The sequence below is a fragment of the Panthera uncia genome, chromosome X (genome assembly GCF_023721935.1).
Source record: "Panthera uncia isolate 11264 chromosome X, Puncia_PCG_1.0, whole genome shotgun sequence".
Lineage (NCBI taxonomy): Eukaryota > Metazoa > Chordata > Mammalia > Carnivora > Felidae > Panthera > Panthera uncia.
In genome coordinates, this window is record NC_064817.1 from 80310703 (window position 1) to 80335262 (window position 24560).

A 24560-nucleotide genomic window follows, 5' to 3' on the forward strand; every position below is an offset into this window, starting at 1 on the left:
TTTTGAAGGTTTTCTAACATCACTAAGTTTCTTAAAGAGTAAGAATTTTTCTCTTTTTACAGTCCTGAGCAGCCAAACATACCCTGCCACCATACTAGTTAGGGAATAAAACAAATATTTCTGAGACCTGGAAGTTCAGATGAATCTGGAAGGGTGGATTTTATGAGAGTCTAAGATTCCTGACAACATTTCTGACAGTGTTGAACATCCTAGGAGATTTGAAGACCTCTCTGTTGAGTAATATAGCAATACCCTACCTCAGTGCAGCCCATGACTGTTCCCACCTTGCTGAGAGGTAGGGAACCTGTCACCTTGCCTTCTTCCCATAGTCAAGGACAACTGACTGTGTCACAAAAGGCAGCACTTGTGGATGAAAAAGATTGCCTATTTGAGCCTGTGGTAGGAGGGACAGAGGACAGAGCAAAGGCCAGGCTCTGGGTGGGAGGTAACAGCATGAAGAAAGATGCAGGTTAAGATAACAAATGCCAGAATATAGTAGCAATGATCTGAAAATTCTCCACTGGAGAATTGGAAAACAGGCTCCAGCAAGGGAAAAAGGTCATCCTGGACTCAGAAATATGGCCAAACCTTACTCTCATGAGAAATGGGATAGCATGGAGAATAACCGGATTCGAGCAGATAAGCCCTCTTTCTAAGTACAGCCACCACTGGCACCATGCAGTGTAGACATGCATAGCTTTGGGATTGGCTGTTGAGGTTCCAGAAATGAACTCTCCAAGCTCCTGATGGAATCCAATGGAAGGGGAATCTCACACAGGAAGAAGCAGGAAGACAACAGCTGGACTTTCTAGCCCTTAGCCGTACCCTATTCACAGTGCCTGGTGGATATCTTCTGACCGTAGGACTTTATAGACAACCCAGTAGAAGATGTTGAAGATGAGGAAAGTGAAAGGGAAGACAGCCCGGGAGATGGTGTCAATCCTCTTGGCTTGCTCCACGTAAAGTTTCTTCATGGTTTCTCCCTCCCTTAGAAGAGGGGCTGGAGGTTGGGGGGTATAAATGTCAGAACTCTCCTTTGGACCTCCATCCTTTGCCTGCAGGCAGTGGCCTAGGCCATAGCCACGGAAATAGAAGTGACATTCTTGGATGATATCTTCCTCCTGAAATTACATGGCAGAAAAGACAGAATTTGAGGTTATAGCTCTAAGGCAGAGGAATAGAGACCAGGCCACACAGAAATATCTCATAGGTGATGCTATGCAGACAGGTAACTTGGTACACAGGACCACTGCATGCTTTTTATGGTCACAAAACTCATGAGATAGATGTATGCTCAGCAGCTATTCATGGTACATATGGTATATTTTATGATTCCGTTGGCAGATAAACCCCAAGATGCCTTTTTAAATTGCATAACATCATTTAAAGCCATCTAAAACCCAGCGAAGTGCAAACCCACTGTGAGAAAGATATCTCAATGCCGAGTTATCTCTGACTGGTGATCAACAGAATAAACAGAACAATAAAACATTTAGAATGCACAGTTAAGATATTTAGACTTGGTGAACTTGACTTTAATGACTTTCAAAAGCTTCAGGATTAATTCTCCTTCTATGTAGTATCTTTTAAAAAATTGTTTATCTCCATTCAAAGCTGAAAATTCCAAAAGTTTTAAATAACCTCGTTGGTCATTCAAGTTACAGTAAAGCTGATTACTCTATTGCAGATACATGTGCTTCTCTGCAAGTCAGCAGATTTTGACAAAGGGGTCAGTACATCTAGGGTAACATTTATTACCCAATACATATTACATTTATGTAGAATATATGCATTATGATGAACACATTAGCATTGGGGAAATAAATTTTATATCAGCATTAAATAATGTAGCAGCTACACAAAGTTCATTTATCCAATAGTCAGCGGATAACCTTAAGTAGCTATAATAGTTGGAAAGTGAGGTAAGTAAGGACAGAAAGAGAGATAAAGGGAAAGATAGAGATAGAGGAAGAGGGAGAGGGAGAGATATAAAGAAGGAGACATAGAAATAAAAAGAGAAAGGACCAAAGACCCTGAGCTATCAATAGAGAGAGTTTTACTCATATGAGAGCCCTACAGGCCCCTACTCACAGCCTATTTACTCTTAGCTTATATACAACCCAGACACACCTAATTTTGTCTACTTCTAAAGCACACACTGCCATTATAAATGATGGTTCACAGTCTGGAAAATAGAGGACAGCTAAGTACACACTAGAACCTAAAAATACTTCATTCAAAGATGGTTACAATTTTTGCAAGTGTTGATGTTTATAGGAGTAAAAGCTTCAGCTATCTAAGAAATCACCTAAAGTGAAATGCCCCCTTGTGGGATGATACCTACTACCTCCTTGGTTTGCCTAGGACTGGGGGCTTCCTAAGACTCAGGACATTTAGTGCTAAAACAGAATAGTGTATACGTATACTGAATTGATATGCCATATATCTGTATATTTATATATGTATATATATACATGTATATAGGTGTATATATATATATATATATATATATAATGTGGATAAAGTAGGTTTTAAACACATTGTATAGTTAGAAGGACATCATAGGGTCTTTATAATGGGACCTTTGCAGCTATGGTAACACACTGAAAAGTGGCTTCATAGGTGAGATATTGGTGTTGTGGGTCCCAGTAGCCCTTGATTATTACTTCACTAGAAGGCTGAGTCTGTCGCTGGGCATCAGGAATGGGCAAGTTCAGGCCAGATATTTACCAACAGATTCCATCTCTTTCTCTGTTTCCTGTGGGCTCATAGGACAGACCTTGGGAAGGGCATTGGTCTTGTTCACTGCCGTGTACCTAGCATGGTGCCTGGTATCCAGTAGGCACCCAGTAGATATTAGTTGAATGAATGAATGGACTGATGAGACATATGCTTCAGAATATAAGACAGGGAATGGCTTTGTTCTCATGAAGCTGGCATCCTCTTAGCGTCTCAAACTGAAGAGTCTACTCAGAAGAGAGTCTTACTCGGTTATAAAGTGCTTGGCAGAAAAAATGATTATTCCTTATCCCACCCATGCACAATGGCCTGATGCCCTTCAGCCTCTAAAAAAATTGGCACTTTTGGCATAGGGAAGAATATAAGTCTGCCAACCAGAGAGCTTTGCCACCCAATCTTTGATTTTGCCAATCTCTGTGAAGAGAGTTGTATATGTGTAGGCCAGAGGCAATTCACTACTGTGGCTTTGCTTTGACCCTGAGTGGCAGTAGGGCTGCCTTAGCTGTCTGCTCAAAGTTACTTCCATAACCTTTCACCAAAGGCCGTGTCTCACCTCACCTGTATTTTCTAGTTCATTTTTATACTTTTCCTACATGGCATTTGTGTTGGACCCATTTTGGAAATGAAGAACCAGAGGTAAACAAAATATCTTTCAAGTAATTTAAACATGAGAGAGGAAAAAAAATTTTCTCTTTTGCTTTCCATTTCAGGGTCCCTCACACCCCTAGTTCCCCACTGCTCAGTCTTATCTCCTCAGCTTCTCAGCTCCTCAGCTAGAGGATAAAAGTATGGAATATGTTTGCCAAAGACTCTGAAAAAGAAAGTTGAATCCAACTGCCGTTTTCTGTTTCTATAGATTCATTTACTTCTTTTCTCCAATCATAGTAAATCATAGTAAATCTAAAGGGAATTATTTGGAAAAAATTTACCAGGCTGAAAAAAAGCTATCCCTCATGGGACAAAATATATGACCTCTAGAGTAAGCTGCCCTTGACTCTTTTTGATTTTAACATGTTGTACCACTTGCAGTTGGTGACAAAGATAAGTGGTCTGAAATCCAAGGGTTGGGGTCTTGGATAGGAGTATTATCTATTTAAGCCAAATTCTGAGGTGTGTTTGGGGAGGGGGGAGGGACAATGGAGACATAAACACCACTTAGTGGCTTCCATGGCTATTGAAATAGAATATTTTTGTTGCAGGTATCTATAGGGGAGGACAGCTGGGTGCTAGAGAGTAAAGATATTCCAAAACCAAGTTGGGGAAGGAATGAACAATGTGAGAGGTAAGGTGTGGAGATGGGAAAGAGTGATAGGTATTTAGTAATATGTATTGAAGTGAATGAAAAGAAGAGATTGGAGAGTGGGGGGAAGTGCTGGCAGAAGGAGAGAGGCAAGCAGGGTTCTGGGACCAAGCCCCTGAGAGGACTTGGCAGTATTTTGAAATTTCTTCCATTTCTCAAGTTATTCTGCTGATAATGGCAAGGCCTCCTCTCTGTTTAGCTTGAAATACTGCCCTCTCCAATGAGCCTGCAAAGGTTGGTAGAATAGGTAACATGGTTGCTGTGTCCAGAGCCTAGTGCTAAGGCCTGGTGAGGTTGTAAAAAAAGAGAGTCAGACCCTTCCCTGTGAAGCTCATAGCCTAACTGGGAAGACAAAGCAGAAATGTATGGAAAAGAAATTAAACTATTTTAGACAGTGACATGAAAAAAGGCCACCATGCAGTGGAGATGGGTGGTTGAGGAGAGATTAGAGAACATGATTAAGCCTGGAGCTGGATGAACAGCTGGCTGGCTCCTAAAATACTCCTAACTTCCTCTTGGCTAAGGGCTCCCTGAAAATCATATGGTTGCTCTCCCCTCCCCTAAGAGGCTCCTCTCAGACCAAAGACTCCTGCTTTTCTAGCTGGAACAGCACAGCCCAGAGAGAGGTTCTGGAAATAGATTAACTCTGCATAAACTTTTCCTGCCAGCTCAGTGGCCTCCAGGATTCCTGCTACAGTTCCACTGCAATGGTAATGGCTTTAGGAAACACAAAAAGGGACATGGGCTAATGGCACAGGTTTTGATTTTCAGGTTTTATTTATATTAGTAATAAGCCTAGCCCACTTTTTGGCAGGATTCAGGAGCCTAAGTGGGGCCCAGGCCGTAGTTATAACTTTGTAATAATTGAGCACTGGTTATGACAGACTCCATTATGATGTCAGGATCAACATATATATGACCAGGAAGGGATAGGCTGTGGGCAGTTGGGGGCTGGAGAGGTGCAGGGAAGGAGGTGGGACTAGTGTCAACCTGGGGTAGTTCTACAGTAATTGCAGCAGTACTCTGTTGCTAGGACACTCACAAAGGCAATTTAGCTGGCAAAAGGACACTGGAACTGTTTGGCAGCAGGTAGGCATTGAGAAGGCATCAAGATTAAAACCCCTATAAAGATAAGATTTTGGTAGCTGAAGGCAGGTTTGACACAGATAAAGAGGGGATAGTGACAGTTACCTTAGAAAAGGGAGCACTCTTTTCTTTCCCTTCTGTCAAGTCTATATATTATTTTTCTAACATTCAGCATGCGATAGGAAAGGTTTTAAGCCTCCTGAAGGAGTCCTACTCAAGGAGATGCAGTTGTGGATCAATCCACTAGAGGGCATGTTTCTCAGCCTGACTAAAGTCCAGGCAAGAACTGATGAATTCTGACAAACCAATAGATGAAACAGGAGCCCTGCTTTCAGCAGAAAGGGATCTTAGCTAGGGACATGAGATCCAGGAGTTGGCTTTTAAAGATATTTTTAGTGTGGACATATGGTTGGGCACTCCAGAAGCAACTGAGGTGGGAGGTGGGGTATTTGGAAGAGAGAAAATCTTAGTGCTGGAGTGGCCCCAATAGGCTACAGCCAGTGGGATCAGATCATTTTCTCTCCCCTAAGAGGTCATATGTGTATATTCTCTGGCTTTAAATCCTCCAAATTGGGCAGAAAACAAGGAGTCAGAGCTCAAGATAGACCAGAACTCTGATTATTAGGCCGCCAGTATGTAGCTCAGCAAAGGCTTTTGGCTTTGCACATAATTGGGCACTTGCTTCTGTGAAAGTGGCCCAGGAACCTCTGTTGTCATGACAACATACCTAGCACCCATTGTCTGGGCAATGGGGAGGGGCAAACTGCCTCTGTTGTCAGGGTCACAAGATCTCTATTTCCCCTGGGTGATCATTCTGCTGTAGAAGAAATGGGGTTAACAAACAAGAGTGAGGGAGAACAACACCTCACACCCAACAACTCTGATACACCCAACAACTCTGATGCACCCAATGAAGATCAAGGTGAAGAAATCCAACAGCCAGAAGAGGCAAGTAGTGGTTTTCAATTCCAGCTTAGCTATGGGGACCCTCTTATAATGCTTCCCTAGAAAGGCCCCAATGCCGGACTCTTGAATTCTTAACCACCAATCAATGTATGGCAACCTGGGGTACCTTCCTCCTGGGTGAGGGGAGAGCCAGGGAAAACCATTACTAATTCTCAAAGTAATCTCATATTGACTAAATTGACATGGTTCTAATACTAGCTAACATTTTTTTTCAGTGTTTACTATGTGCAAGGCACTGTTTCATGCTCTTTTTTTTTTTAATTTATCCCGTGATAAATTATTTCAGTAGTTTCCCAAGGAGACAATATCTCTGTGTCTCTCATTTACCTTGATAGCTTTTTTAAAAAACATTTTATTTTTAAGTGATCCCTATACCCAATGTGAGGCTTGAACTCATGATCCTGATATCAAGAGTCACATGCTCTTTTTTTAAAAGAGAGACAGACAGTGAGAGCAGGGGAGGGGCAGAGAGAGGGAGAGAGAATCCCAAGTAGGCTCTGCACTGTCAGCACAGAGCCCGATTTGGTAAAAGGCGAAAGATTTATGCGATTTGAAGAGAAACCAGAGCATTACAGAGCCCGATTTGGGGCTTGAACCCATGAACTGTGAGGTCATGACCCAGCCAAAACCAAGAGTAAGATGCTCAACTGATTGAGCCACCCAGGTGCCCCGAGAGTCACATGCTTTTCTGACTGAGCCAGCCAGGCACCCCTGTATGTCCATGCTCTTAGTCACTCTACTAGACTGCTCTTACAGGGATTAACATCTCATTGGACAGATAAAAAAATGGAATCAAAGAGGTTAAAATACTTATCTTATCTGTGACCAGCCTAGGACTAGAATCCAGGGTTCCTGACTGCCTGTCTAGACCTTATAGCACTATGTTGGGTCTTGGTTTGTGGGAGGAGTAGTAGGGAGGAAGGAGTTCAAAGGAGAAAGGAAGTGGGCCCCACTCTAGTTATATTTACCATACATTGGCGCCTCTGCCTTCTTCGAAGTCGCATGAATTCCTTATGCTGACGGGAGACAAAATTGACAGCAGCGTACTCCAGCAGGGCAGCGAACACAAAGAGCAGGCACACAGCCATCCAGATGTCGATTGCCTTCACGTAGGACACCTGCAACATCAACCAACAGAACAGTCAACCTTCTTGGAGCCCTTCCATGGTCTATCCAGTTGTTTGCCAGCCCATATCAACTGCCTGCTATTCTTCAGTTTTATCCTGAATTTCTCCTGGTTTTTAAAGAAGCTTTCCACAATATGTCCCATTGCCTGAAGGCCCTTGTGAAAGAGATCGGGCTACCCATCATCCTTTACTTCTCTGCACTCTCCACCCTCCACTTCCATCTCCCTTTCCTCCCTACACTTCTTTTACTTTCTTTTATTCCTTTCTTACTTCTGCTTCTGTTCCTGTTTATTATTCTTTTCATTATTATCTTCTTCTGATTCTCTTCTTTCAATAAACAGCAATGAACATGAACACTGCTTTTGTTTGCCCTCTGTTAATCTCCTAGGGTTCTCACAGCTCTGATGGAAATTGGGCACGGTTTGTTATTCCCGTGTGAGACGTGTGAGGACACTTGAGGCCTAAAGAGGAAAAGTCTTAGCCAAGATTACTCAGTGAGAAGTTGGCACTAGGATTTGGGGGTTCTGGGCTTTCAATTCAGCGTCACTGCTATTCATCGAGGCTGCAGTCTCAATATCAGACTAGGAATTCCTTCCTTTCCCTCCTCTACCCCCATTATTCTCTTAACCCTGTGTGTTTTTTTTCTTCTGCTCTTTATGAGAGGACCTGCCACACCTGTTGGGATGAGCACTGGATGTTGTATGCAAACCAATTTGACAATAAATTATATTTAATATAAAAAATAATAATAAAAAAGAGAGGCCCTCCTAAAGAATTGAGCTCGGTGGCCCAAGGGAATGCCACTCAACCCCCAGCTATAGACACTTCTTTAATTTCAAGGTGCTGTTGGCATTTACCTATCTGGTTCTTAGTGCTCTCCTCTCACTACCTGCCTTGGAAGCCTTTTAAGTACTTTTTTCTTCCATTTCCCTTGTGAAGATTGAACATTTACCTCTCCTGGAATGGGGTTTTGGCTGAGTGGGGCCAGGAGAGGTACAGAACTTAGGTTTATGAAGTCCTTTCACCTCTTCAACCAGATGGACCCCCTACATAGTTTTGAGCTGCTGAGCCCACCTCATGGGACTCCCCAGTTGGAGTAGGATTCATGACAGACAACCTCTTTTACCAGCTATTTTGGGCAGTGAGGGTGCTACAGGCCCCAGGTAAGGAGCAGGTCTCACTGGATAAACCTTCTACCGTAGTGGTTCTTGTGATGCCCCCCCCCCCCCCCCTGCATCTTCACCTGAGTCGCATTTGGCAATGTTTAGAGATATTTTTAGTTGCACAATTTGGGGAAGGGTTGCTACTGGCATCTAGTGGGTAGAGGCCAGGGATACTGCTAAACATACTATAATGCACAGGACTCCTCCCCCGCCCCCCACACATAAACATACATACACACAACAATTATAAGGTCAATAGTGCTAAGGTTGAGAAAACCTGCTCTCTTTTAAGACAATTCCACTAAGGCAACCCTGATTAAGCATCCCTTGGGGTTTCCACTTTGCCACCTATTAAGAGGGCATCCTATTTCATTCACCATCTCCCAGTCCCACTGTGTCCCCAGGGATGTCAAGTAAGTGCTATGAAAATCCATAATAAGGTAATGACAAGGGAGGTCCATGAAGGGCTTTGGACCATCAAAAGAAAGGACACCTCAAGCCACAGGAATGAAGTCTTATTAACAATAGTGTGTCAATAATACACCTTAAATATCTGTGGAATCCATCCACTCACTATCCTAGCTCATCTGAATGACTCCACACTTTCTTAAATGGTCTCCCTGCATCTATGCTTGCCACCTACAATATGTTTTCCAGACAGCAGCTAGAGTTTTGTTTTCAAAATGTAAACCTAATTATATCATTCCTCTGCTTACAAACTTCATGGCTCTCCATTATTTTTACAATACAGTTTATGCTCCCCTTAGCATGACATTTAGCCCCTTGCCTACTTCTTCAGCCTCATCTTGCCTCTTGTAATCTGTGACTCTCCCATGATAAATTTTTTCAGTAGTTTCCCAAGGAGACAATCTCTCTGTGTTTCTCATTTACCTATTGCTTTAAAAAAACCACTTTCTTTTTAAGTAATCTCTATATCCAACATGGGGCTTGAACTCACAACCCTGAGATCAAGAGTCACATGCTCCACCAACTGAGCCAACCAGGTACCCCAACCTCGATAACTTTTAAATGTTCACTTTATATATGACATTCTCTGGTAAGCCTTCCATAATCATCTCAGTATGGTTTGGTTGCCCCTGCTATATGTGCCCAGGTTACCTACACATTCTTAGCATCCATCAAATATACCTGGCCATTTCCTTCAATAGATTGTGAGTTCTCTGATGGCAGAGACTGTTTCTACTATGTTCATTATTCTATCCTCAGGGCCTAGCTGAGTGCCTGGCACATAGCAATTATTTTGTAAATGAATGGATGGACAGGTGGATGGTTTAGCAGTGTATTTGTCTCTGCTGGCTTCTGCTTGCTTTCTTGGCCCTCTTCACTAAAACCTGCCCCAGAAGTAGTGGGCCATTTAGATCACAGTTTCTCAAGAAAATTGGGTCCCTCCTCCCTGCTGCAACTTTAGGTCAATTCTGTCAGTCTCTGGCAGAAACTTCCATTTAGCCCTCTGTCCTGGTCTGAGCCACCCAGAGCTATGTAGACTGAGAGCAGGCAAAGAGACTGTGATCAGTGCCTTTGGGAGCCCCCAAAAAGGCAAAGAAAGTGTGGTTTCCTGGGAGCATGAGGAATGGCCATGCCAGCTGAATTCCATACAAGTGAGCTTCTGCTTCTCTCATCCTGGACACTAGAGTTGTATTGGGAGTGAAATTACTGACCTTTTCAGAAGCCCCTGACTTTATCCCACCTCTTTCTTTAGGGGTCTCCCCAAATCTAACATTGCACAAACTCAAGAGTGAACAGAAGCTCCCTGACTTTGTCCCTTACTTTGTGGGCTGGCCAATGAGTCTATTTACTTTGGGGGTGAATGCCTACATATTTTGCTTACTGGTCAATGAGACCACAAAAAGGTCATCAAAATATGATGAGAAGGCACAAAATACTGCAAACAAACAGCCCTCTAACAAAGTCCATTTTTTTTTCCAAATGAGGAAACTAAGTGATTCCTAGGAGCAGACAGATTGTGCTTGCTCACAGGAGGGGACTAGAAAAGGAGGTTATCTTGGCAAGAATAAGGCGCTAATTGCAACCTCCCTGCAGGTCAGAGAAGAATCTCCTTGCATGGCAGCTGCAATAAACCAGGGCAGGTTTCTAAGGTCTGAACTACTTTTCTGTCTCTGGTTTTCCTACAAGTCTACTACCACAACACAGCCATCACAGCCCCACCTGGCCCTTTCATCCTTGCTTAAACCCCGTCTGTCTCTCAGAGCCTTTTCAATATCCCTGTCCATTTAGGAAATACATTTATAGGAAATACTTTCTGACAACTTCCCCTGAAACACTTGATCCTAATCTGAACTTTGTCACTGTTTATCACTAGAGGACTTTGGTTACCTCAAAGGTTTTCCAGAAACTCAAAGATAATTGGGAGCATCACCAGCTGCTTTAGCCCCAGGGTCCACCACTCCATTCTTTCCACTTAACACCTAACAATTTTAACAATAACAAACATTTATTGAGTGGTTACTAGGTGCCAAACACTGTTGTCTGTGTTAATACATTATCTTATTTATTTCTTTCAATAACCTTATGGAAGAGGTAATATTATTATTCCTGTGTCCCAGGTAAAGAGACTGAGAGGTTAAGGAATTTACCTAAGAATACCATTGGTAAATGATGAGGGTGGAACTTAAACCCAAATCTTCCTGCCTCCAATCTCCTACTCTTAACCACTACACCAATCCCATGGCAAGTTTGTAAATTCACCATGGATGCTGAGATTACACCCTGTTTAAGTTCCCTGTAAACGTCTTCTTAGGAATAAGCACTGGGAGATGGGAGATCACAGGGCCTGGTTCCCATCAAATCAAAATGAGAGGGACTATGTTCACAGTAAGTTCCACAAGTAACTGTGTTGCTTTTGCTTCCTATATTTTTCCATGGCCTAGAACAGTGCCTGGTACATAGTACATGCTCAATAAATATTTACTGAATGAATGAATCAGTTTGTTCCCTGATTTCTCAGAATCTTGCTGACTGTAAGGACATTGAGGTAACCTCTTAATTCCCTACATGGAGACATAAGGCAGGAAGAACCTGGGCCCAGTTTCATGAGCACAAATCTCTTTGTGTAATCAAAGCATCACCAGGCCACAAATGTTCAGAGTCCACTGACTTTAACTGCCATTTGCTACCTCAAAATGTTCTCACCCCAAAAGAATGGACGTTGTCTCTAGAGCTCTTTATAATAGTGTCCAACTTCTGACATAGTAAGAGACAGATGTTGGTTTAAAATCCTTATATATTTTTTTGTTTCTTATGGGACATGACCTTGAGAAGGTTTATTCTATCTCGCTGGGCTTTATTCATCTCATCTGTACTATGAGGGAGTGGGACTTTCTACTTGCTAAAGGTCTTTTGATTTTGGACATGCTAGTATTTCCAGATAAGAGTCAGAGTAAGTCAAGCACTGTCTGCTCAGTCCCTACCCAGACAACACCCACAACCTCATCTTCCACATCTTTAGCAATATCATTAGCAGTATGTTGTAGGGGAAGAGAAAACTCCGGCCACATGCTCTTGTTCAATGGCTCTCCTCTACCTTAAATCCAAGGCAAATAGTGATCAGAAGGGAACAGGACTATGAATGTGACTATGGCAAGCAAGTTCTCTTGCATGTCTCTTCACCTTAGGCAAAGATGCCCGGGAGCCAGAGCTCTGAGTTGTCATGGTGAGCACAGTGGTGATTCCTAGGCCCACACGAGCAGGGGCGGCATCCATGTTGATCCAGAAGGAGACCCAGGACAGGATAACGATGAGTAGGCTGGGGATGTACATCTGAATCAGATAGTAGCCCATCTGCCTTTCCAGGTGAAACTTTACCTCGATGCAGGTGAATTTCCCTGTAAGGAAAGAGGTGAGGTATCAGGCCTCAGGTTCCCAGCCTGCAGCTGAGCCTGAGAGGCAGGACTAGGGCATCCCTATCTCTATAGGTCAGCCTCTGGGAGCCTCAGCTGGGCAAATAAATGAGCCTTTCAAAAATAGTCCCAAGGAGCACCAGAAGTTTGTTCTAAGGAAGCTGTCAGAGCAGCCATCAAAGACTTGGCCTCTTGGTCCAAGCACTAGTTTCCAGAAGAGGGCCTTCCCTGTGACCACACAGCAAGAGGATTAAGCACAGAAGGATTCCAGAGCCAGACTGCCTTGGTTTGAATTCTGAACCTTCCACATACTGTGTGACCTCAGGCAAAGCACCCAAGCTAATTTACCTTCAGTTTCCTCGCCTATAAAACAGAGTAACAACAATATCAACTCCATCATTGTAGGAATTAAATTAGGTAATGTATTTGGGGTGTTAAGCACATGGGTAGTTGGTGCTATCGTCATTATTAACAAAGCAATGAGCTTAAACTCTGCCCAAGTCTCAGCAGCCTTGCTTGAGCTTGCTGGTACCCCAGATGCTCTCTAGCAACAACAATTCACTGAAATAAACACTGTCTGTATCTTAAGCAAGTGGGAAGAGCTGGATAGGAACTATCTGGAAACAGTGTCCAATAGACATCAGCTCTGGATAGCAGGCAGCAGGTGCCCAGAGAGCATCAGGCAGCAGCATTCTATCCCACCAATAAAAAGTGCATTAGTCCAAAGCACATGTACCAATGCTCTGCCTCCTCTGCCAGCCATCTTCACTTTACCCTGCTTCCCATGCCCTGAGGCTACGAAAACACTAGCTCAGAGCTTCTCCCAGCAGCAGAGGCTTAGGATAACCAAAGCAAAAAGCAGGGGATGTGTATATTGCTATTTTATTCTGGACTAGGTTTGCTCTTATCAGGCCTGATTCCTCAAGGCTAGTAACTTCATCAATGACTGATTATGGCTATGTGATGCTGTGACCTCCTATTTTTCCCAGAGTCCACCCCACCCCAGACTTTTGCTATGACATGTCTTTGTTAGGTATCCATATTTTCTTTCCTTCCTTCATTTTTTCTATCTATCTATCTATCTATCTATTTATCTAGTTTTGGTAATGGTAGTTTTATTTTTAATTAAAAAATTAATACTTATTTAGTATAGGAAAGAAGTGAGAAGTAGAGAAAAATAATAATATTTATAAGCTCACATTTATCAAGCCCCTACTAAGTGCCCTGATTTTATATAGTTTATCTCATTAAAATTTCATAGCAACTCTTTGGGGCAGGTAAAATTATTATTTCCAGTTTTACATATAGGGATACTGAGGCTCAAAGAGATTAAGTTATGTTTTCTTGAAGGCACCCAATAGTAAATGGTAGAATCAGAATTCCAACTCAGCTCTATATTACTCCAAAGTTGTTGCTTTTATCTACTGTATCACATTACTTTAGAAATATTTAGTGATAATTCCTTCCAGGATTTTTAAACACATGCTTTTGGTTTGTTTCTTTTACCACAATATAATGATTCTGTGTATACAGCTTTGAATCTTAGCCTTTTCCACTTGTACTTTCCATGTTGATATAAGAATCTTGCAAGCATCCTTTTAAACATCTGGATAATATTCCACCAAACAGATGCACTGTGTAATTTACTTAACCTCTGTCATGTTGGTGGATATTTAGAACAGTCCTAATTTCTTTGCTGTATAAGCAGTGACCCAGGAACCCTCTTGGGGTCTAAAGTCAATGTGGTATTTTGGAATATTTCCTTCTAATAAATTCTGAGAAGTGGGATTCCTAGATCAATATATAAGGAAAAAAATAACTTTTAAAGTTTCTCAAAGTATGCCTCTCAACGTATGCATCAGAAGCCTCAAGATGCTTGTTCAAATGCAGATTTCTGGGGCGCCTGGGTGGCTCAGTCGGTTGAGCTACCGACTTTGGCTCAGGTTATGGTCTCACAGTTTGTGAGTTCAAGCTCCACGTAGGGCTTTGTGCTGACAGCTCAGAGCCTGGAGCCTGCTTCTGATTCTGTGTCTCCCTCTCTTTCTGCCCCTCCCCCACTCATGCTCTGTCTCTTTGTCTCAGAAATAAATAAACATAATTTTTTTTAAATGCAGATTTCTGGGCATCACTCCAAGTGCATATAATAAGAATCTCTGATAGGCAGAGCTCAGGAATCAACATTTTAACAGGCTCCGTAGGGAAATATAATGCAGACTGAAGTTTGAAAACCACTGACCTATATACAAATTGCCAGTTTTCTCCCCAATACAAGTTCTACTGATTTCCACTCCCATGAGCATTTTCTAAATTCAATGGTTTGTTCCTATCTCCACTTCCCACACCCCTACATACACAAACACACATATTCATAAGGTGGTACCCAAAGCGTGTCAGTACACCATAGAAGGATCTACCTCCATTTTTTAAGATAAAGTTTATTTATTTTGAAAGAGGCGGGGAGAGTGTGAACAGGGGAAGGGCAGACAGAGAAGGAAAATCCCAAGTAGGCTCTGCGCTGTCAGCACAGAGCCCAATGTGGGGCTCAAACTCATGAAACTGTGAGATTATGACCTGAGCTGAAATCAAGAGCTTGATGCTCAACTGACTGAGCCACCAAAGTGCCCCAAGGATTTCCCTTCTTTAGCCTCTAGCCTCTACCTCAGGTTCATAGCACTTTGTAGCCAAATTTCCAGGGCAACTGAGGAACAAGTAGTTCTTAGGGAAGCTGCAGGGAGCAGATGCTCAAGCTGGAAAAGCAACTTTTCTCCACTTCCTGGCCCACATTTCACATCAGGGAAAAAAAGCCAGTTCAAGAGTTGGTTGATGGTGGCTGAGTATGAGGCGTGGATGTTAAGCCTGCCAGTGCCCTGAAGCCTATTACTTCCTGGTTCAGCAGAGCCATTGGCTACTGTCAGATGTAGATTCCCCACTTTCTATACAATGTTAGCCCCAGGACAGGTGGGACACTACTGTCACTCACTGGCACAGGTCCATCTACTCTGCAGCATGTGATAGGGACAAAAATATGGGCTTTGGAGTTAGAACTGGATTTGAACTCTCAATCAGCCATTTTCTAGGTATATGACTTGGAAAGTTGATTTAACTTCTTAGAATCTTAGTCTTCCCTTTCTGAAAAATGGGGCTCAAAATTCCTACCATAATGAGATAAGGCATATGAAGCACTTAGCACATTTGGCACAGAGTGGTCTTTCAATAAAAGCTGGCTTCCTTGTTCCCTTTCCTCCCTCTGGAGGCCCTTCTGTGGCTTACAGCCAGTAAAGATCCTGGTTTTTACCTGTGTTGTAATGCTTGGTACAGTAGCCTAGATCCTTCTCATCCCGCAAGATAAACTGGGGCAGAGTCAGCCCCTCAGCCACTTGGACAGCAGGAGCATCTTCCAGCCACTCAAACACGAGGTCATTCATGGTGTAGCCAACTAAAAGTGACAGAGATGGCAAAGGGCTGCAGAGTGTGGTGCTGGGTGGGGTAGGGAGAGGGTTAGAACCAGCAGAAAGAACAGATGAGGAGGTAAGGCCTGGGTTTTAGGAGCTTCTTGCTCATCTTAGAAAGGGAAACCTTTCTGAAGAGGGTACTTGGTCAATTGTCTTATGGGCCTAACCTAAGTAGGTAAAGAAAAAAGATTTCAGACTCCTTTCTATCTAGTTCTCAAGCTTTAGAAAGTCCCAGAGAGAAATTATTCTGGCAGACCTATAAAGCAGGTCAAAAGGGTTGGAAAGATGTCAAGGAACCCAGCTAGGAACCTCCTGACATGTCTCAAATCCAGTGGAGTAAGGATGTGTACTGACCACATGTCTTGAACTGAACCAGCCTCAGAACTAGGCCTTCTGCCACTTCACCCCAGGGAGGAAAGACTATTTGTACCCTGCAAGTCATGCATGGGACAATGTGCATACCACAGACTCCTAGCCAGGGCCCTGAACTGGGGCAGATATTGAGAGTTAACATCTGAACATGCCAAGTTGCTCACAGCTAGCAGTTTGTAAAGGCTCCTGCCATATATTTGACTGTGTTCACACATGTCAGGTAGAATTGGAAGAAGAAACACCGAGGCCCACAGATATCCAATGTAGAGCCTTGACTCAGAGTAGCCGTGTGACTTTGGGCAAGTCATTTCCCTTTTGGTAAAATGTTCTACGTACTATTCACAGTTGTGAGGGGGTAATAAGAACCAGGATGTGAAAGTGGTTTGAACTCTAAAGAGCTGACCACATTCTACCCATCATTGTTATTATATGCTGGAAGCAGTCTGAGAAGCCTTCTTCTCTGAGAATTGAATGCATATGTATTGATCTCACAGGAGATGGCCAAGGACTGCATATAGGTGATGGTCCAGCCTTGTCATCCTTTGACTTCTCTGCAATTGGGGCAGCCCCTACAAGCTGGCACCCCTGCCACAGACTAGCCCTTGGCTCACCTTGACACTCTGGGCACTGTCCTATGCCTAGAATTGTCCTCTTCTGGTTCTCTACAAGTTATCTTTGTTTATGAGCAATCAGGGTTCAGTACCCCCTCTACCGTCTCTGGCATTTTTATAGGCATCTTGAATGTCTTAACTCAGGGTGAGTAAAGGTAGAATTACTCCAGGCACTGTGAGAGGGAATATCTTTTGGCAGAGAAAGTATCTTTAAAATAACCCCCCACAACCAACACAAGCACATTTGTATGTAAAGCTGTTACCTTCCCATTCCCCAGCCCTGTGGAATAGCCAAACCAGTAAACAGTGTGAGGATGGAAAAACACATTGGGTTGGGTGTTAGTGGGTCCTGGCTCCTAGTCTCATCTGTGCCAACAACTGATTGTGTGTAAGGGTAAGTCCCCACTCTGGGTTGCCCTTTTCTTGTCTAGAATATCATGGGATGGGGTTAACTACCTGATATTCCAGGCCTTGCTCTGTGACTCTCTAGAGACACTTACAGCTCTCCAGCTGCATCGTGCAGGTCTGGATATCCATGGGGAAGTTCTTGAGGTCCATTGGGCAGGACAAAATGAGGGTCAGCCTGGTAGGGACAGTACAAAAGAAGTGACATCAGCTTACTGCGGCCAAGTACAACACAGGGGACCCTCTTTCCACCCCTCAGCCTCCATCTGGTTTCTTCCCCTTGACCCAAACTTTCCTGGGCATCCACCAGGTGCACCTGATGCTGTAGAGCACATACCCGTTCTTGAAGATGCGCAGTAACTTGTTGTCTGTGGTCACCTCATGGAAACTGGCCCCTTTCTCATTGGCAAAGAACAGGTCTGGCTTCCAGATAGAGTCTAGCATGGAGGGATCAAGGTCCAAAGAGTCATCAGGATATTCTCCATAGGCTAGGCGTGGGTCATTCCACTGTTGCCGCAAGAAGACATTCACCCGGTAGTCCTGGGAGGGTGCACATATGGGCCCTTCAGAGGCAGTGTTATTCCAGGGACCCAGCATGGGCAGGGGCAGGAGGGTCATGGGCACGAGGGTCATGAGGAGGAAATGCTGGGAGCATATCTCAGGGGCAGTGGACATTTTCCACTGGATAAGGATCCTGCTTTGGCCTGATATGGCAAAGATGGGAAGGGAAAAGACATTTATTAAGCACTTACTATGTGCCGGGCTCTCTGCTAAGTGCTTTATTTATATGCATCATCTCATTTAAATCTTACACCAACACTGTGAGGAGGGTACTGTTATGATCCCCATTTTACAGATGAGGAAACTGAAATGAGAGATTTAAGTAACCTGTCACACAGCTATTAGATGGTAGAGTCAGGATTTGAACATGGGTTTTGTCTGATTCCAAAGACTGTGCTCTGTACCAAGCTACCTCCCATGATTGGCCATCTGCTCCTTAGGCTAGTCTGCCTTTAGCCACTGAACCCCAGGCTAGAGAAATATATCTCCCAGTGACCAACTTCAGACATCCCATGGCTTTAGCCATGATCATGAAACAGGGAGAGGAAGGCAGAGGGAGGAAAGGTTTGGTATCTGGTGGGTTTCTTCCATTCACACAGAATGGAAGCAGGGAACAAAGAGACTCCTTACCATAGTAGTCTCAGTGACAGAGCCAAAACTGTTGATGAAGATGCTGCAAGTCACGTTCACAGGTGGGCCTAAAGGTGGCAAAACACAGCCATATTGGCAGAGCATTCCAGGAGTCTGGAAGCATGTTCTAGGACTCCCTCCCTGAGCTTAAGGCCAAGGCACTTCTGGGAGAAGGCAGTGCCAGCTACACAGACCCATGGGCACTAGGGAGGGGACGCTCCTTCTGAACTGTAAGAGCTAGCCCTGTGCCCCCAGCCTCCTCTTCTTGGGGCAGACAATAGGGGTGGCATGGCAGTGCGCTCCAAAGAAGAGTGGGGAAGAAAGGGTTTTTGTAGGATGAATGCTTCTTACCTTTAAAATTGGGTCGAATTCTGGCATCATATCCTGATGTTCGTCCCATAAGCTTGTCCAGGAAATCAGAGGGGGACATAGGTTGGGGCCCTTTGGTCCCAGAATTGACTTCCTCTTTTGCCAAGGCCACTCTGGACAGGATAGATAAAGAAGTCTGAGGCCAGTTGTATTCTACATTTATCACAGACCCTCTACTTTCCTGTCCCTACACACCTCTGGCTGGTCTCTCCATCAGGCAGGAGGATAGGAGAACATGGGTGTCTGGGTACCTATTTGCAAAATGAGGAGAACAGAAACCTCCATAAGCCAACACTGCAGCTCAATAGTTAGTCCTAAAAAAGTGCTTTCACATATATGAGATCTTTTTACCCTCACAATTCTCAGTATAGTGAGGGTGAAGACAGATGAGAAAAGTGACGTGTGGGATTGGAACAGCCACTATAGAAAATATTATGGAGATTCCTCAAAAAAGTAAAACTAGAATGACCATATAATCTAGCAATTACACTTCTGGGAATATATACAAAGAAAATTAAAACACTAATTCAAAAAGATATATGTACCCTTGTGTTTATTGTAGCACTATTTATAATAGTCAAGATATGGAAACAATCTAAGTGTCCATCAACAAATAAATGGATAAATGGTATACACACACACACACACACACATACACACACGCATACACACACATATATATGTACACACACACACAACAGAATATTATTCAGCTGTAAAAAGAAGGAAGTTCTGCCATTTGTAACAACATGGATCTTGAGAGGATTATGCTAGGTGAAAAAAGTCAGACAAAGACAGACAAATACCGTGTGATCTCATTTATATATGGAATCTAATAAAGACACAAACCAAAAGAGGAGTGGCCTACCCTAAAGTCTCAAAGTTGGTGAGTGACAGGATCAGGGCTCAAACCCAAGGGGTTGAGGCCTAATCTAGTATTCTCTTTCTGAAGGTGTTTTGAAGAGTGACAACTCACTGGAAATAGCATGTTTGCTGCAATGTTTTGGCTTAGCCAAGGATGGGAAGGAGTCAGGGACAATTTGCATCACTGAGAGTTGGTTTTAGTTGCTTAGCCTTCATGCTAAGCCACTCAGGATCTAGGGACCTAGCTTCACCTAGCTTCTAGAGAGAGAGAGACTTGGCTTCTGGTGTTTAGTCCAACAGGAAGCTATGTTTTGAGCTGGATTTCAATTAATGCTTGGGGAAGCTTCAGGCATATAAACTCTCTTTGGCAACAAAACAGGTGAGGTAGCAGGTCTCTAGAAGCATGAGAAGGGCTCCCAGAAGGATGGCTATTCCAAAAAGGTCAATTTCCATCTTTTCCCCCTAACAGCTTGATTTTGAGGAAAGGACCAGTATGCTTTGGCCTAACCTAGAGGCTGGGCCCCTTCTCCCCTGACAAGTTTCCTTCTAAGAGCAGCAAAACTCCTTCCACATGCCTTCTTGTCTGCTTACCAGCCAACAGCTAGACTAGGGACCAGGAGCTCAGCCTTGAGGGCCAAGGTAGGGCTCAGGGCCAAACTCAGGTTGGACTCCTGGCTGGGCCTAGCCCTCCTGCTGCATCCTGCCATCATCATTGTGCTAGCCACAAGAGTTAGCTCTCTCACAGCCACTACTATTGCCACACTCTGTGGTTGGGAGGCAGGGTGACTACTGTCCTTCTGGGTCTAATTCTCTTTGAGCCAACAGACCCTGGTACATCATCTGTGCACCATGCTAGGCCATATAGATCATATGCACTGTGATCAGTAAAATAAGAAAAATAGCTAAGGCATCATGCTACATGCGTTACTCACCTTATCTAGTTTAGTTCTCACATCAGTGCTCTCAGATAAAGGTTATTATTATCCCCCTTGTATATATGAGGAGACTGAGGATTAGCAAGATAAAGTGACTTATTCATGATCATACAGCTAGTAAATGGTAAAGCCAAGATTCTAACCTAGAGCTATTGACTTCAAAACGAAGTCCATCTACCACTATGCAATGATGCAAGCAGCCCAGGGTGGGCTGCCAAGGAACCAGAGTGGGGGAAGATCAGTGGAAGCCACACCCTGATGTCCTAGACTCCTGCCTCTTTGAATCCCCTGAGCAAAGGAAGCCCTTACTCTGGGAACAGAGACCACTGAGGCCACAAACAGGGGCTGCCAGAGCAGGTGGCTTAAGCATGCTCTGAAAACCCAAGGAGGCTGGCGGTGGTGCTGGAGCAAGCAGAAATCTGTGGCTTCACTACAGGATGTCCATGCTGGCCACGTGCTGCTGCTGGCCACCTGCCACCTGCCTGCTGGGAGGCCACACTGTCCTGTACATGGAGCAGCCAGACCCTCGCCAGCATCTTCGGCCCCACTCTCAGGTCACCTCTCCCAATAGTTCCAGAACTAAATTTTTTTTCTCATGCAAGCTTCTGGGGTGGGGTAGGGGAAGAGCTCTGATTCTGCTCCTGGGTGGTGCCTGAGTGACCTTGGACAGGTCACTCCCCTCTCTAGGACTCAAGTTTCTATATGTACAATGAAAGGCTTAGACTCAAGACTTCCTAAGGTCTTGCCTTGCTCTAATTGTCCAAGTGGGAATGCTGCCACTAAAGCTTGGGCCTTGAGGCAGCCTCCCCTCTAGGAAGGCCAATGAGCTCCACCATGTGCCCCCTTCTGCCTGCATCCTCCTACCAACTGCAGCTGAGCTGCCATTCTACTCTGGGCTATTTTTCACTCTTAGGAAGTTTTTTGCCCCACACATATCACATCCCTGCCTGCCTGCCAGCCAATGTATCTGTAAGCAGTGAGGCAGGAGGCTCCTCAGAGACAAGCAGTCCTAGTGTGCTCCTTGAATTAAGAGGAGGAGGAGGAGGTTATTACCGTGGCACCTGGCCCTCTTCACCTCAGGAGGCACCCTTCTTATGACCAGTTCAGCCCAAACCACAGCTATCTTTCCTCCTCAACTCACCCTGTCCACCTAGACTGGCTCCTGGTCTCATGAGAAAGTGGGAATGGGTAGGAGTACATTTACAGGAAGCTGAAAGCATGTCTTGCCCTCAAGCCCAGAAAATGATTTTCACTTAGTGCCCCTTCAGGGACAGCAAGCAGCCACATGTGCACAGGCAGGGTGACTGCAGAGGGACAAGGTTTGCTCAGCTCAGCTTCATTCTGATATGGTTTAGAGCAAATCCCTGCTACTTTGAAGCCTATTTGGTGGGCAGCTGACAGACATTGGTGTCATTTTTAGGAATTTGAGCAGTGTGTGGCCATACTAGTAGGGAGACAGGAAAGGATGGCAGGACAGATGACCTCTGTTCTGGGGCTCATATACCCAGCCCATACCCAGGCCCAGAAAGATCTCACCCATACAGAAGCCTTCCCACCAGCTCTGGGGCCTTGGCATTCCTCACAAAAGCCTCCCAAGTCCTGGTTGGGGGGAGAGTGTCCTTCCCTGGAGCCCTCCAGACTGTAAGCTTTTTTGTAAACTTAGAGGAAACTGTGCCAGAAGCCCCTGCTGCCCCCAGCCAGTGTTTGCATGCACCTTCTTCTCACTCCGACTCAGCTCACCTGAGGAGGACTTGCCCTGGCAGGGTCCAGAGGAGAAGGAAGGAGAGGGTCGCAGGAACAAGAGTTGTCATTCCGCAAGGAACCTGGAGCTTTTTCTCAGCCTGGCTGCCAAGGTAGGTGTGATATCCCAGCAAGGGGAATGCTGCAGAAAGTACAGAGCCTTCCTCCAACTTGGTCTGCTCACATGGAGCCTGTGGGGTCAGGCTAGGAGTTGTGCACTCTCCCTCCTCTTCTGCTCTCTTCTCTGTCCTGCCGTTACCAGTCAGGGGCCAGAACTATCCCCCCTGGAAATGATCCTGATTTGGATAACCCTACCAGCTCCTGCTCTGGCTTGCCCAGGGGCTCCGGAGGGCCTCAGCCTGCCTGCCTGCCTGCCAGGGAGCCGAAGGAGATTGTCTTTGGGCAGCACTCACCAAACCCTGGAGTGTCTTGGAGGGAAGGAAGGAGGGCGACTGGTAGGAAGATGTTGCCCTCCCTCCCACCTCCCCCTAGGTGCACCCTCCTAAAGCATCAATTTAAAGGCACAGTCGTCTGGCAGCTGGAGTGGGGTTCAGAGAGTGTCGTGTGTTGGGGAGGACCTTGGGCTGCCTCTGTTGCCGCTTGGAGAGGGCTGGAGGTGTTCTGTCCAGCTTCTAACTCTCCAGCTGGAGGAATGCATGCAGGCTGCCCTGCTCCCAGCTCCCCAGCAGTGTCCCTTATAGCCTGGAGCTAAGCTGGGACTGAGCTGTAACATCCTAATGATTTTTGTAAGGGGGAAAAAGACCTGAGAGGGTTTAGGCAGAGGCATTGGGTTTTCTCAAGCTGACAGCTTCAGGTTTGAGAGCAGGTCACAGGGAGGCCAAGGGCAGGGTTGGCTTTTCCTCAACCCTCTGGATGGAGACACAGGACATGGATGATACAGAGGAACCTTGGAATCTTCCTCATATTGTTCTGCCTGCCTGTCTGTCCATCTGTCTGTCTGCCTGTCCCATCTCCTTCATCCTTGCAGTTTCATATCCTTTTCCCTGACTGCTTTCTTCCCTCAGGTTGTCTCTGGTGAGCTTGGCCAGCCCTCCATAACTCTTGGAAACTCTCTTTACCTGATACCCTTCCCCCAGCCCAGCTTGGCTGTGGGAAGAGATAGGTGTCCCTGGCAGGGCCAGAGCAGGCCTGGCAAACAGTAAGCTTTGCAAGCTTCAGAGGAGGCAAAGCAGCTGAGAGCAATGATCTGGTGACCCAGCCCTGAATGGGAAAGAGAGGCAGGGAGAGTGGGTCTATCTTCTCCCTGGCCTCTGCCCATTTGCTTGCAGCATCCAGGTGCTTTAGCAGCAACACATCTCTTGCCAGACCCTTCCCCCAACTTTCCTGAGCAGCAGCTCAATTGCACTGAGACTTCCTCCAGTGTGTCTCCCTCTCTCTTTTCCTCTACTCTCTTCCTCCTTTTCCCTGATGTTTTCCTCCATCTAGCCTCTCTTTATCTCCACCTCCCTCCTGGTTTCTTCTCTGTGTCTCACCTTTTGAGTCTGTCTTCTCCCTCTTCTTTGGCCCTCACTTTCTCTCCATTCCCTGTTTCTCTCTCAACCTCCCTGTTATCTCCATTCTCTTACTCTCTTCTAAATCACAACAGTAAGAAGCCAAGTGTTTTCATCTTCTTCAATGGAAACTCTCATACCAGTTCTGCTGAGTTCTGAGTGCATACAGGGGGACGGTCAGTGCCACTTTACAGGGATCCCAGAGCTGACTGCAGCAACCCCCCCAGCATCACCAGAAAGGGGTTTTGGGGATTGCAAGCTCTTCTAAGGGCCCGTTGGGTTGTTAGAGGGAGTTATGATGACAAGGTAATAATGCATAGAACTTGTACTGCATCTCCCTTTGGCTGTGTTATTATTCACAGGAGGAATTTTTTAATCACAAATTACATGGAAAGAAGATCATTTTGAACAGTACACACTGAAATGTTGATGGAGGGGATTGGGCTTTTGGAATTGGGACTAGAGACATTACAAGCTGCAACTAACATTTATATGGTCAGTAAGTACAACAAACAAAGTATTAATTTTCCTAAAAACATTTGTAGCAGTCCTTTCACCGGCTCACCCTCCCTCCTCATTTCTGGTAAGCATCACAGTGCCCACTCTGCAGGCACAAGCGCAGGTGGGAAGAAAATCTTCCAGAACCTCTCCTGGCAGAGCTCCTGATTAAGCATCTAAGGGCAAGTGTGGGTGTGGAGAGGCACTTGTCTTCTCTGTGTAATGCACTCCTTGTGCCAAACCTAATCATGTCATTTCCCCTGCCTCAACTGTTCCCTATTGATCTCAGGCTGAAGTTCAAGGTTCTGCATGATCTGGTCACTCTGCTTGACCCACTGATGTGTCTAGAGTCA

At 44.9% G+C, this 24560-nt stretch overlaps 1 protein-coding gene across 1 annotated transcript; it reads right to left on the reverse strand.

The window, feature by feature from the left end:
* Nucleotides 1-775: 775 nt before the first annotated feature.
* Nucleotides 776-22302, reverse strand: LOC125931867 (glycine receptor subunit alpha-4). The gene is made up of 9 exons (XM_049644130.1): nucleotides 22199-22302; nucleotides 18642-18772; nucleotides 18291-18358; nucleotides 17416-17639; nucleotides 17195-17277; nucleotides 15555-15695; nucleotides 12030-12244; nucleotides 7060-7209; nucleotides 776-1121 (listed from the first exon to the last, which is right to left on the reverse strand). Exons 1-9 carry the CDS (start codon nucleotides 22267-22269, stop codon nucleotides 831-833), a joined length of 1374 nt encoding a protein of 457 aa, XP_049500087.1. The 5' UTR covers nucleotides 22270-22302; the 3' UTR covers nucleotides 776-830.
* Between the last annotated feature and the right edge of the window lie 2258 nt (nucleotides 22303-24560).